The 15133-nt window shown below is 39.4% G+C and overlaps 1 protein-coding gene and 2 long non-coding RNA genes across 3 annotated transcripts in view; 1 reads left to right on the forward strand and 2 right to left on the reverse strand.

The window, feature by feature from the left end:
• Window positions 1–1363: 1363 nt before the first annotated feature.
• LOC143906565 (uncharacterized) lies at window positions 1364–3559 on the reverse strand. Its single transcript, XR_013259567.1, has 3 exons — window positions 3257–3559; window positions 3017–3123; window positions 1364–2842 (listed from the first exon to the last, which is right to left on the reverse strand). It is a non-coding gene; the product is annotated as an uncharacterized LOC143906565 (long non-coding RNA).
• A 6299-nt stretch (window positions 3560–9858) lies between these two features.
• Window positions 9859–15133, forward strand: part of LOC143906549 (uncharacterized) — a 52536-nt gene continuing 47261 nt past the window's right edge. The window contains exon 1 of the long non-coding RNA XR_013259565.1: window positions 9859–9996. This is a non-coding gene — a long non-coding RNA (uncharacterized LOC143906549). The remainder of the gene's footprint in view (window positions 9997–15133) is intronic.
• LOC143906589 (uncharacterized) lies at window positions 11576–13148 on the reverse strand. Its single transcript, XM_077422779.1, has 3 exons — window positions 12803–13148; window positions 12013–12347; window positions 11576–11914 (listed from the first exon to the last, which is right to left on the reverse strand). The coding sequence occupies exons 1-3, from the start codon at window positions 12882–12884 to the stop codon at window positions 11576–11578; spliced, it is 756 nt and encodes a 251-aa protein (XP_077278905.1). The 5' UTR covers window positions 12885–13148.

Raw genomic sequence — 15133 nt, forward strand, 5'->3', positions numbered from 1 at the left:
ATCATATTGGGGTCGAATGCGTCAGCATACAGTGGATTTTTACATCCAATTATTTAAGAGTATCCAGTTGAAAGGTCTATTTGATGGAAGTAATTTTCATATTAAGTGCCTTCAATTTTGTTTTGGACCATTATTGAAACACGATTTGGATTATAATCGGAGGCTATGGAATGAACACCGTATCAGAAAACAAGCAGCTCGAAATCTAGTTGCTGGACGGCCTAATGCATTATTCAACTTACCTCACCAATACCAGTGCCGAGATTTTAAAAAGCTTATTAACAAAAATACAGTTGAAACATTAATGGATAAGTTTACAAAAAAACCACAATTGTTTGATCCGATCATAACAGAATTGGTGGAATTATTAGTGCCCGATGTTAAAACTCCAACAAATCCTACGGAGGCATTGATTTTATATAAAAATATTTTAGAAGCATATGCAACTCATAGAAACAAAAATTAAAATTTTTTAGCTTACCTAATTGTTGTTTTTACAATATAAATTTGATGTAATAATAAAATTTAAACTTAATTTTTTCATTTTTAAATTTTTTATTAGTATTTTTTGTTTAGTACAGTTTTAAATGCACAGCATTACATTTATATATATTTTAAAATAAGTTTCACAAAACTCTCTTGTTTTAAAAATATCCAATTTTACTCCTAAAACTTAAATTTTTAACTTCTAACAGTCTAAATATATTTTCTTGAATTCTGATAACAATATAGAAAATAAAGCACCAGCAAAGTTATTAAAATTAAAAAAAAAAACTTAAAAGAAAGTCTCTGAAATATAATTACTAAAATGCTTAAATTTTTTCAAGATTTTCATCAGCTTTTTTACAGTTTATGAAAGCTTATGGAGATAAAATAATAAAATAAATAGTTACTTAAAACTGCATAATTCTGACTTTTGGACAGCTTCTTAACTTTGACCTATATTTTAAATAACAAATTAAGTTATTACAGAAATTGCAAATAGTGAAAACATTTAATTTATTATTGACAAAAGTAAAGAATCTAATGGAAAGAATATTAGTTACTTAAAACTACATAATTCTGGCTTAATTCTTATAACAGCTTCTTTAATTTTATCTGTATTTTAAATAACTAATTAAGTTATAGCTGATATTGCAAATAGTTAATACTTTTAGTTTTTTACTAACTTAATTAAAGAATCTAATGGAAAAAATAATAGTTATTTAAAACTGTATAATTCTGGCTTCTTAACAGCTTTTTTAAAATGCTATCTGTACTTTAAATAAATTAATCTATAATAACTGACATTGCAAATAGTTAATACTTTCAGTTTTATACTATTTTAATTAAAGAATCTGAAGCTTTTAATCACAACCTGTGCTCAGCAAAAACTTTATATAAAAATCATTCTCTCTAATTTCTTATTTTATTATTTGTCTTCCTCTTCTGTATAAATACGTTTGAATAGGTGAAGCAATATAGCGGCATTTGGTCTTTTTTTTGGTTCATGTTCAAAACATCTTTTAATTGTGTCTTGTATTAATACCGGTACACCTTCTAAGCATGGTATTTTTTGAGTTTTAACGACTTTTTTCAAATTTCGTATACTAAGTTCAGGCACTACGTTCCAAACTCTTCGTTCTGTGAACAGTTCGACGATACAACATGCCAGAGACCATACATCAGCTAGAGTATGTAGTACCTTGTGCATGTTCAATGAGAATTTCCGGTGGCATATATAAAGGTGTTCCACGAAAATATTGACCAACAGTTGTTTCTAAGGCCGACGATCCATCACATATCTTGCTTAACCCAAAATCACAAATTTTAATCATTAAGAAATGATTTATTAATATATTTTCAGGTTTTATATCTTTATGAAGAATAGTGGGGTTAAATTCATGAAGAAACGTTATTGCTTTACAAATTTGTAATGCGATGGAATAGTTTTCATTCTTTTTTACTGCATAATCCAAGGCTTCGTCTCGCTTCAATATGAAAACTGCTAAATTTTGACTCTTGAAGTATTCCATAAAAAATGAGATTCTGTAGAACATATACCCATAATGGAAATTAAATTAGGGTGACAAATCTTATCCATCACATTTATTTCTCTGTATATATATTTCTGTTCTTCAGAAGCTTTCATCTTCTTCACGGCAACTTCTGTGTTTTTCCAAATTGATAAAATTACACATCCAAATGATCCACTACCTAATAATGTCTTGGTGAACTTAATATCTGATTCTTCAATCGTAGGTATCGAGAATCTCAATTGATGTTCATTATCGTCCGTAGACCTTGATTCTTCCTGCGATTTTTTAGAACTCGTGTTAATTTCAATACTAGAAGATGCTTTTTTCTTCGATTGAGAAAATGAGATAATTGTTCCGGTATATGACTGTTTTGTCACGGTTTTTTTTACTGATATCACACTGTTTAGAGTCTGTCGAAGTGACTGTGGAAGAACAAACTTTTACACTGTTTTCATATACTTAACGATAGTTGAAAATAAATATAATCGCAACTGTGAGTTTTTTATTTTCAGTTTATCACTAAAGTCCCAAAAATCAGTATTCTTCTTCTTATTCAAATCTGTGAAATTGTGAAAAATTTCTTCCTGGTAATTTCCTAACAGGATCACTGAGAACTGGCCAAGATTTCTTTATTATATATATTTTTCATTGCACAGAGACATACTTATTTTTTTAATTTCGTCAAAAGAATATTTTTTGTTCCGATTCAATTCAACTTTTTTTATACCACCAACTGGGGCAATAATTTGCTTATATACTTCATTAGGATTTTCTCTGTGCTTCCAACCTACATGTAAAGTTTTCATGACTTTCTTCAATGGGATCTGTAAAAAATATCTTTCTAAGTACAACTGCAATAATGTAGTAACTCATAAATTTTAAGATACATATTTAATACAATTATGCTAGCAAAATTTTTCAGAATTGTTGAATGAAATAAATTTATTAAGGAAATGAAAATAAACCAATGACGAAATGAATTTGACTGTCATACGTACTGGAATGTCCGGTGATTTCTGGGATATTAAATCCTTATTTTCCTGTCCGTCAATGATACCCATAATTTCATCAATCCGTCTCCTTTTAGCATCGCTGTAAATATTTTCTATAAAAAAAATATTAATTATTATTATTATTACTATTATCGCGATTATTATAAATTTTAGCATCGCAATTTTCTTTTGTTATCTTAAATTCTAAAATCAAACGTATAATAAATTTAATGAAAAAAAATTTACCTTTGAGAGGATGAGAGTAAAAAACTTCGTATTCATCTACACCTTCAATTAAATCAAATTCTCCATTTTTAATATTAATTCCACACTTGTCTTCTCCATCAAAAAACGTTAAGCCGTCAGCACCTGGAAAATATGCTCTAACGACTTCTATTTTTAGCTTTCTGCGATTTGCCGGTAATTTAACTGCTGTTTTATTGTCTTTTATTTTGACAAAACTCATTGTCAATTTTTTTCGTAATGCTTTTTGTAATTTCAATAACTAACTTCTATTTACTTTCAAAGTAAACGAAATTTTAATCGTTCCTAACCTCTTAGAGACGCCGATTAATTGAATTGTTTACAAAATTTGTCAGTTATAAGAGAGAGACAAAAATATATATATTTTTTTGTTATCTCGAATCGATAAGGTAGATACCCGCACTTTCCCCGCACATCTGCACATGTGGGTGTGTGCACATGTTGGAAGTGGCCGTGTGAACTTGTGCACATGTTGAAAGTGGCCGTGTGCAGCGCCACTTGGCTACAAGTCAACTGTGAGCCAACCCGGCTTCCGTATACAGTAGAGTGTAGTATAACGCTCGCTAGTAGTTCGGATTCGAACGCGCATTCACGCCACGAACCGAAGAGCCAAAAACAAAAACGCATTAAGCAGACGACTAGCATCGGCCGTCTCGTCGTCTGGTCTCCGCTTGCCGTGACAAAAACGCACGCACTTCGAAAGCGCGAAACTACGCCTATTTCGAAAAGATCGCGGATACTACATATATATATATATATATATATATATATATATATATATATATAAACATATACATGTAGCATAGATAACACTAAAAATTGTGTATTTGCACCATGGAGTCTTTTTGCATTATATGCAAAAATAATGTCAGTGAAGTGTTTTAAAAATATTAAAAACAAAAACAATAAAAAAAAAACAAAAAATGGGGGTGACAATCGATCCAACAGCTTCCTTGTGGCCACCCTGGAAACAGATGCTAATTTATCTGGCTAATGTTGACCGTAAGCGTGCACCGCTATAATGTTTTGAGCTTTCGTTACAAATATCTCAAATAATATGAGATACTTTGAAAAACTCATAGAAACATTTTTTGTAGATATTTGTCTGCTCTACAACTTTGATCTCTACACAAATTTTGAAATTCTTCGTATTTGTGGAGATAAACGAATTTGTTTATAAATTGTTAATAAAAAACATACTTAGGGATAGCGGAAAATGGCGGAATTTGAATATGTTGTTCAGTATATTTTTCTGAACACAATCACGTCATAAAACCTTGTGTTGCAATTTTTCTAGGTCCAATCGTATTTTGACTAGACTACATGGGCCAGGCATATACAAACTGAAGAGATGTTTGCAGACCATGCCGTACACCTGCTTATAAAAAAATGTCTGCCACATGCCCTGCAGAAAATTGTTAGGCATCGATATTTAAAACTTCATCGTCGGCGATTCGAATGACGTGGTTAGTGCCTTAAGAAAACAAAATGTGATTTTATATGGTGATTAGATTAAAATAAAATAATATTATATAAATACATAACAATGACTCCGAATTGTTACCAATAATATTGAAAGTTTTGAAATATAATATAACTTGTCTTCCCATAAAATATATGTCAGTAAAAAGAACAAAAAAGCGGAACAAAATTAAAGCAAGCACACTACCAGGTAATACCATTCTTCGTGTTCTTATAAAAGTTCGCGAATTGAGCTTTTATAAAAGCTTGATGAAAATTGTTCTTCAACAAAGATTTTACGATAACTGATGTAGTGAATTGTGAAGATTCGCGTTATTAATAACTTGTATGGTGGCTTGTGTGGTGACTCAAGTGGCGATTCATGTGACAACTCGACGTGTGGTGGAGTCGTATAAAAAATTTCGCATTAAAAATTTAAAGGATTTCAAATTTTTGTTAATTTTATTATTATTATTTAATTATTTAATTATTAACATAAAAACGTGTGATCAATTAAAAAAAATGTAAACGAATTTTTTCTGAAAATTGGCTAACTGATGATCGCTTTAAATCTTGGATACTTAGCAAAGTATCATTTAATGATAGTTTTTTTCATTGCACTGTATGCAATAATAATTTCTCGTGCAGTTCATCACATGTTTTAAGTCATGCGGAATCGGCATGTCATAAAAATAATATTACATCATTATTCAATAATAGTGATGTGAACTCAAGTACTTCAAATAAAGCAGCAAGTAAACGACGATTTAAACAAGAATGGTTACAGATTGAACAATTTAAGCTGTAGTTACTTGACACCCACATAAAGAAAATTCATTTGCTTGTTCAATTTGTGATAAATCTATTGTTGGTGGTTTATCTCAAATCTATCGTCATGCAGATTCTAAGATGCATTTAAAAAATTTAGAAAAATGTAATACAGAAAGTAGTACGTCAAATAGAAATTGAAATGTGCAAAACAAAACATTTTTGCCGTTTAGAAAGAAAAAAATGTCAGCAAAAATTCGATTTGCTACCATAATGGTTGAAAGAAATATTTCGTTTGCATCTGCAGAAATAATTCTCAATCTGTTTAAAGACTTAGCAAAAGATGATGATTGTATAGAGATTTTAGAAAGTATGAGTATGGGTTGAACAAAGTATACGAATATAATTTCGAATGTTTTGTACCCAGTTGAGATTAATCGTGTAATCAATGCTATGCACCACAAAAGCGAAGGCGCCACAACACAAAAGTTGCGTTTCGCAATTGTTGATGCCTTGATCATCGTTGCTTATCGCATCGTCGCTCGTCGCGTTGCATCGTTGCTCGTTGCATCGTCGCTCGTCTCATCGTCGCTCGTCGCATCGTCGCTCGTCGCATCGTTGCTTTTAAAGTTGAAGCCCGGATCGAGTGCCATTCCTAAAAAAGAAGAGTAACGATGATTTGCGGTGGCGATCCCCTCTTCTTCGTGCTGTGGCACCACTTTACAAAAATAGGAAAAAAACAGAGGGTAGATATACAGACGAATTGGGGCAAACTGCACACTGCACACTCACGACGGCATCCCGGCGATCGACGTGCACAACCAACCCCCCTTCTTCGAAATACCGGCGAGGGGTGCAATCCATATTGACCTCGTATAGAGGTCAGAGCAGGAGGAGTGTGAATTGCACCTGACTCTTGCAGTAAAGCGTACATACAAGTCTAAGTGCCCACGATGCCGCCAGGTACTCAAGGTTGCAGATGCAAAAACGAAGATTGCAACACAAAATGCCCATCATGCAAATGCATGCGAGAAAAAAAATGCACCTCAAAATGTAAATGTAAAGGTGGCTGTATGTATACTGTAAGAATAAATATTTAATGTCGACATCATTTTCCTGAGAGGCAGATAGTACAACTGCCAATAACATGCTGTAACGGATTTAAAAATTAGGCACCATAAAAATTTTCAATACGACTTTTTTAACATTGTACTTTAAGAATTATTAATAATTATAATAGATATAAAACGCTTTACTATTACACAATTTCAGCTTCTGTTATACTGAAAAATGTATTAACTCCATTTTGACAAAAACTGGAGATAGTTCCGATTGAGCGTCGTTTTTTAGCTCCAAGCAATAGCCTATGAGGAGAACGGGGACGTGGCGCACTATCCGCTGTCAGATTCGGAGAAACAGCAGCTGCTGTTAGATGCTTCGAGGGTCAACAACTCCGCGCCAGCCTCCATCGCCATTTTTCAGGACGATGATTCTGCACACAATACCAGCACACCTCAGGAAGAAGTTCAGTGCACCACTCCAGACTGGGACAAGCACTCCTCCAGCTCGATGTCCGAGGTTTCAAACAAAGAATTATAGGCTACCATTAAAAAATTAAGTGACTTACAGGTACGATTCTATCTTGTTAATATTGAAAAAAACAAAAAACATTGCTGATAAAGTCTATGGGCAGCATCTTGAGCAGATTGCAATAGTTGCGTTGAAGGAAAAACCAACACAACTATTGCAATCTGTTCAAGATGCTGCTCATGGACTTCATCAGCAAGACCATAACCATGGCATAGAATCAAGAATGGATAAAACATCTCATAATAGAAGATATAAGTAAAGATCTATTAAGCGCGCACGTTTACGCGCGTTTAATAGATCGCGTTAAGGAGACGCAGCACACAGCACACACCCACACACACACACGCACAGCACACAAGCACGCACACACGCACACACGCCACCACGCACGCACGCACGCACGCACCCACGCACGCACGCACGCACGCCACGCACACACGCACACACGCACACGCACGCACCACGCACACACTCACGACACGCCACGCACACGCACCACACGCACACACGCACCACACACACGCACGCACGCACGCACCACGCACACACGCACCCACGCACACACGCACACGCACGCACGCACGCCACGCACGCACGCCGCACGCACGCACGCACACACGCACACACGCACACACGCCACGCACGCACGCACCACGCACACACGCACACTCACGCACGCAGCACGCACGCACGCACGCACACCGCACACCACGCACGCACGCACGCACGCAGCACCACGCACGCACACGCACGCACGCACGCACGCGCGCACACGCGCACGCGCGCACGCGCGCACACGCGCACGCACGCACGCACGCACGCACGCACGCACGCACGCACGCACGCACGCACGCACGCACGCACGCACGCACACACACACACACAAAGGGACCAGTATGCTCGCCACCTTTTCGTGATTGATCCTGGATTGCGCTAAGAGCGTCATAAAGGAGGTCATAAAGAATAACATACTACAGTTCAGCAAATTTGGCCGAGAACCAAATTCCCCTCATTTGGGTGCAGGGTCCTTTAATACATAATAAATTATTAATGTGATTGTGGCTAAAATAATGATAATTATTATTTGCGTACTTGTATCAAGTTTTTGCAATAGTGCCGTGAATGCTTCTGTCAAAAGAATAAAAAGACATTATTATAGTATTTAAAATAAGACTTTAGATAATATAAAGACTATTCCCTTTACCTCTAAAAAAGCGAATTAACTCGACGACAAAGGCCGTCGATATACGGCTGATGCGGCCGTTGCACGACAGTACGTGCCACAGAAATAAACTATTTTTAACAGAATAATTTAAGATTATTTAGATCACTTTCGCAAAAGCTACCCTACGTGACACACTGAATTCCGATACCGACACAATAATTTCAAACGTAGAGGACAAGGCCCTAAATTAATTATTGCGCATGCTCGAATAGTAGGAGAGCCGGCAGCACAAAACCCTCCCTCTTTGAACATATACGGCTGAATTTTATTCGAATCGATAGCTTTTTTAGTGGTTAACCCTGTGCCGGGTTTTATATGCCCTAAAACTTGACCGAAGTGTTAAAAAAAGGCCACTTCCGGTATGATTTTTTGAGGTAAAACCCCCTTAAAGAACATACGGCTAAAACTTGTGCCAATCAATTTAGGATGACACTGATAAAAAAATATGCTGCCACTATAATTGTCTTTACCCCTCCATATATCAATGTACATGTGACTACAACAAAATTTAGCAGTCTGGTCCGCCACATTAAAAGCGATTTTTTTATATAGTCTTTACGTTGACCTTTAAAATGAGCCTAGAAAGAATTGACTATCTTAATTTTTATGGAAGATATATGTATTTTTCACTTTTCGTCTATTTTACGAGTTTTGACCAAATATGCAGATGAAAGGGTAAAATTCACAAAGGTGTTGATATATATATATATATATATATATATATATATATATATATAATAATATAATATAATATTATATATATATATATATATAATGTCAAATTTCTTATAACACCTTATATAACATGTGTATATATATACATATATACACATATATATCTATTGTGACGTTGCGGCTCGCCGCACCGTCGCGGCGCCCCGCCGCCGTCACAAGGCGCGGAATTTCGCGCCCAGGGACGGACCAGGGAGGCAACGATGAGATCTCCAGAGGTCGTATTCAATCGTGTTTCCGCATTCTGATTACCTTCTTTTGTTTTTATGCAATGTAATACGCGCGGCATCTCACCCACACCACGGCAAACCTTTGAGGGAGTATTTGGCGAAAAAAATCAAGGACGATCGATAACCAAGGAGGGGTGGCAAACACGGAAGCAGCAGAGATCGCGGGCTGGCGAGAGCAACGCGGCAGGCGGGCGGCACGTGCGGCAGCGACGGACGAGGCCGCCGATAGCGGGGCCCCAAGCGCTTGGGTAAACACCCGGCTTCAGCAAATGATCTCCATAAAACACCGACCCACGGGGTGGCTGGCCACCGCCCCAGGGTCAAACCGGAGGCACACCGGCACGAGCAAAGTTCCGTCCGCCGCTAAGGACAAATTTGAGGAGTCGTACGCCGCCGACCGCCGAGGGACCGTTGCCCGCCCCGACTTCGGGGCCCGAAGGACCTCGTATCGACAGCACTACGCCGGGACACCGCGGGCTTGCAAGCTCGCGCCCGATTGGCTCGCGCGCCCCTCAGGAAGGGGTACCGTATCGATTCCGCAATCGAGCGAGTTTCGGGTTTAGCGTTTCACTCTCTGGTCGTCCGTCGGCGAGATAATACGTTTGGCTAAGATACGCGATAGCCACTCCGAGTCGGGCCTTTCGATCTTTATCTGGCGGATCGAGGATCGTTAGTGGAAGGTGACGGCGAGGAGCCCAGGAGGAGGCGTATCACCGGTGAGGTTGCCCGTAAATTGCGAGATGTAAAGCCACGACACCGCCCTCCGGTGCACGCTCTCGCTCGGGATAACGTATGTTAAGATCGAGTGTAATTTCGCGATCGATAACGAGAGCGAAGGGCCTCGGGATGGTATCATGGCCGCGGAACTGCGCGGAACCGTGGTACAAGCGTTATGGCGAATCCGTGGAGGTCGCGATAGGCGTTAAAGGGATGCTAAAGCCGTCCAAATTACCGACAATTCATTTCAAAGCTCTTATTTTGAAACGGCTTTACAAATCGCAAAATCCTTTTACAGGAGTAAAGTAGAGGTACTAATAAAGGGTGGGATTGTCAAATAATTAGTAATAATTAAAAAAAATTTTTAAATGCTGTCACCTCATAACCTTATTTTCTGATATAAACAGTTGTATACGTAATATGTACGAAATTAAACTTTCCCACCCTTCAGAAGACGTGCACAAACAATAACGTACCTTTGAAATTGAGATTGAAAGCCTGGAATAAAAATGAGAGCTTTGAAACGATCGTGTATATTTTTCACAAAAATATTCACGCAGAGCAGCAATTATGTCACAGCAGTAGTTCACGGATCTTGCGAGAGTTGGCGAGATGGCGCACGCAGCTGTGGGCAGTTTCGGGGTTGGCTACATTGTCTGGTTCCTACACAGCAATCGAACCAGGACCCCTATTCTGTAACTCGTAACGACAGTGTTGATATCGTTACGTTGTCGTTGCGCAGGTATACTATATGGAAATAAAGCTGCGCAACGACGATATAACGATACCGACACTGTCGTTAGAGTTACAGAATAGGGGTCCAGGACAGATATATGATACAGATATCTCGTTAGGCATTTTTATATTTTTTTCAATTATTACTAATTATTTTACAATCCCACCCTTCATTAGTACCTAAACTTTACTTCTGTAAAAGGATTTTGCGATCTATGAAGCCGTTTCAAAGAACGAGCTTTGAAAGATATGTGGTACAGATATCGCGTTAGACATTTTTACATTTTTTTCAATTATTATTAATTATTTTACAATCCCACCCTTCATTAGTACCTAAACTTTACTCCTGTAAAAGGATTTTGCGATCTATGAAGCCGTTTCAAAAAACGAGCTTTGAAAGGTATGTGGTACAGATATCGCGTTAGACATTTATACATTTTTTTCAATTATTACTAATTATTTTACAATCCCACCCTTTATTTTGCGATCTATGAAGCCGTTTCAAAGAACGAGTTTTGAGAGATATGTCGTACAGATGCCTCGTTAGACAAGGATATATATCTCTCGTATTATTCCTTTCTCTCCTATGTATGTAATTTGCATGCACCCATTTATTCCTCTCTCTTCCTCTCCCCCTCTCTCATCCCTGTCCCTCTCTCTCTCTCTCTCTCTCTCTCTCTCTCTCTCTTACAAGTACACTGGGTAGCTACTCTTAGTATGGTAAAATCAGGATTTTCTGGAAGAGTGGTGTTAGGATTCTAGGGTATATGTGAAGAAGGAAAAACGGTAATGTAATATAAGACAAGAAACTCTATTTATAATAGTTTATAAGTTTATTATAGTCTATATATAAGGCCATCTTGACGGCGTCGTTGACGCCGACGGCGGCGCGTATGGTGGTGCGTATGGCGGCGCGTACGGAAGCGCGTATGGCGGCGCGTACGGCATCGCGTATGGCGGCGCGTATGGCGGCGCGTATGGGGGCGCGTATGGAGGCGCGTATGCTGGCTGTGGCGGCGTGTATGTTGGCTGTGGCGGCGTGTATGCTGGCTGTGGCGGCGTGTACGCCGTCGGTGGAGTATACGCTGGCTGCGCGTGTACTCCACCGGCGTACTTCATGTTCTTCCCGGCGAGGATTCTCCGCTGGTTTTGCAGCGCTCGACGCACCACATGATTTGCGATCTGTAAAAAAAAATGTGTATATGTATAGAGTGAATTATTTTAATCAACGCATGCATGCACGCTCGCTACATTGCTGTAGCGGCCCTTACTCTACTTACCTTATGCATTGCGCTCGCTCGCTTTCTCTCCTCTTGTGGTAGCGACGGTGTCGGTGGCGGTGGCGGTGGCGGCGGCGGTGGCGTCATCGTCGGTGGCATCGGTGTCGATGGCGGAGGCGGCGGCGGCATTGCCGCATTTGCTGTCGTCGTCGATGGCGGAGGCGGCGGCGGCATTGCCGCCGTTGCTGTCGTCGTCGATGGCGGAGGCGGCGGCGGCATTGCCGCCGTTGCTGTCGTCGTCGATGGCGGAAGCGGCGGCGGCATTTTCGCCGTTGCTGTCGTCGTCGATGGGGTCGGTGGCGGCAGCTTGTTCGCCACACCTTCCTCACTTTTGGCTGAAATAAAAAAAATAAAATTACTATATTTGTAATAAATTATATATAAATAAAGTTTATCCAATCAGCACCGTTTTTTTACAAGGATATACATTTGTGAGCCACGTGCTTCTATATTATATTTCGATGCGCTCGCTTCACGGAAGTGTATCCATTCATAAAACAGTACTAATTGTAAGTAACGTGTTACTTGTAACGCCGTTACCATTACCGTTATCTTTTTATAGTAACAATTTGGTAATGACATGACGTTTTTCTATAACGGTAATGGTCACGACGTTACAAGTAATGCGTTACTTCCCAACCCTGAATTTATACAAGTGCTGGAAGATGAAAATTCACGTGTTGCATACCCTATTTTATGTTGTAAGTGCGTGGAAAGAGGCCTATCACACACGCGACGCGTGCGTGATAGGCCACTTTCCATGCACGTGTGACATAAATGTAATACTTACATTTACGATATATCCGCCGTGGTCTGTCCTCCATCGCGGTCACGCGGTCACGCCGGTCACTAAGAGTTCCCGCCGAACGCATTTTACGTTCCCGACGGCCGTCGTCGCGGCTGCTCTCTCTCTCTCTCTCTCTCTCTCTCTCTCTCTCTCTCTCTCTCTCTCTCTCTCTCTCTCTCTCTCTCTCTCTCTCGCTCGCTCGCTCTCCGGTCGTTATCGCTCGGTCGTTATCGCTCACACTTTCTTTTTCGCGCACTTCTTTCCCGCTTTTCTTTCTTAGTCCAGTCAAATTAGACAAAAAAAGGCTTTTGCTCGGAAGTGAAGCGGTATCAATGAAACCTTTTTAGGGTTGTTGGGGAGATGTAGAAGAGCTTATTTCTGAGTTGTCGGGTTAATCGGACCGATGGGTTTTTAAGGGGGGGAGGGGGAATAAAAAATTTTGACCGTACATGATTTACTAACCTTTCATTTTGTAGCTCTTTTAAAGCCCTACAATTCATTTCCTGAAGACCCTAACTTAAAATCAATATTTGTCGAGTTCTAGCCGGTGAAAGTGGGAAAAAATGCATTTTGTCGCGGTTTTTTGCGTTTATCTCGTTTCCATTAATAGATAGAAATGTGCCGCCACTGACAAAGTTGTAGGGCTTAAAGAGACCTACAAAACGAGTGGTCAGTCGTTCAGATTCGTTAAAAATTGAGCCCAGGGAAGCCTCTGGAAGTCGCGCTTTTAACGCGTGGCCGATCGTCGCCGGCGGCGCGGCGGCGCGCCGCCGCGATGACGATCGGCCATGCGACGGCGCGTGTCGAGTCGAGTGCGCTCGGGACTCGCTATAACTCGACAAATATTGATTTTAAGTTAGGGTCTTCAGGAAATGAATTGTAGTGCTTTAAAAGAGCTACAAAATTAGTAAATCATGTACGGTCAAAATTCGCCGAGTTATTGCAAAAAAACAAAATTTTTCATTCCCCCTCCCCCCTTAAAAACCCATCGGTCCGATTAGCCCGACAACTCAGAAATAAGCTCTTCTACATCCCCCCAACAACCCTAAAAAGGTTTCATTGATACCGCTTCACTTCCGAGCTCAAATGTCTAATTTGACTGGACTATCTCGCCTCGCTGTCCGTTTGTCCGTCCGTCCTTCCGTCCTTCCGTCTTTCAGTCATTCGCTCGCTCGCTCGCTCGCTCCTTCACTTGGTCGCCCGACCGCGCACTCCACTCCGGGACGGAGAAGAGGGACAAACAACGCGCGTTTTATCAAACGCGTTTCCGCTCGCGGCACGATGCACGTATATAATATACGCGATACTCGCCACTTCCGGCTTACGCCGTGCCTCGCGACGGGAAACAAACGAATCGCGCTTAGAAAAGGACATCCATATTCTGTCTCTCTCGCGCTGCATTTTTGCTGCTCGCCGAGCTGCTATAGCCGGCTCGCTTGACGAACGACGTGACAATTGTTTCCGTTTTCAATGATATCGCGCCGGAAAATAATTGTCACGCAGTGAACGGTAAGCATTGCGACGAATTCGCGATGAATTCGCTCGCTGCTCAATGCTCGGCGTGGTATCATTTTGAAACTGGAAAATAAATTTAATAATAATGAAAAAGTAATTCTTGCCTAATTATTCATTAATGTACATTTAATTAAAAAAAAAAAAAATTGGGAAAGGCAGGGTTTAAACGCGCGACCTGCAACGTCTCAGTCCGTTACCTCAGTCGCTGCGCCACGCTTGCTACATGGCTATCTCGGTTGCGTACTTGGTACATCAGTCGCACGAGAAGTTTCAATACTTTCTTGCAAATACTTGAAAAATGCATCGCGTTGCTTGCTCCGTTTTAAGTAAAACTTACTTTGTTTCGAGGGGAACATCTTGATGGACACACGTTTTTCCTGAGATTTTAAAGTAACCTTTGTTTTTTTTTTCAATGGAATCATACGATCTTTTTTATATAACATAATTCCTGTAGTTATTTAGCACATAAAGTAGGTAAGCTAGCAGTTATAAAAAAATCAATATTTTGCGAGATGTTATATTTTATTCTGGCATATATTTTGACATGAAATATAAAATATCTTGTAAACTATTAATTTTTTGATAACTGTACCTACTTTTATGCGTAAAATAGTGGAACGAGTAAGTTGATTTAAAGACAACGCATAGTTGCTTTTTTTAAAATAATGCAATTTGTAATGTGCAATTACATACTTTTTTTTTGAAAGTAACTATGTTTTTCTCACATTAATTGATTCGTCTCACTATGTGCTACGTATAAAAGTTTTAATATATATAATATCAAATATCCCGTAAACTATTGATTTGTTGATAGCTTTA

The sequence above is a fragment of the Temnothorax americanus genome, unplaced genomic scaffold (genome assembly GCF_048541705.1).
Source record: "Temnothorax americanus isolate GAGA-0224 unplaced genomic scaffold, ASM4854170v1 Scaffold73, whole genome shotgun sequence".
NCBI classification, from domain to species: Eukaryota; Metazoa; Arthropoda; class Insecta; order Hymenoptera; family Formicidae; genus Temnothorax; species Temnothorax americanus.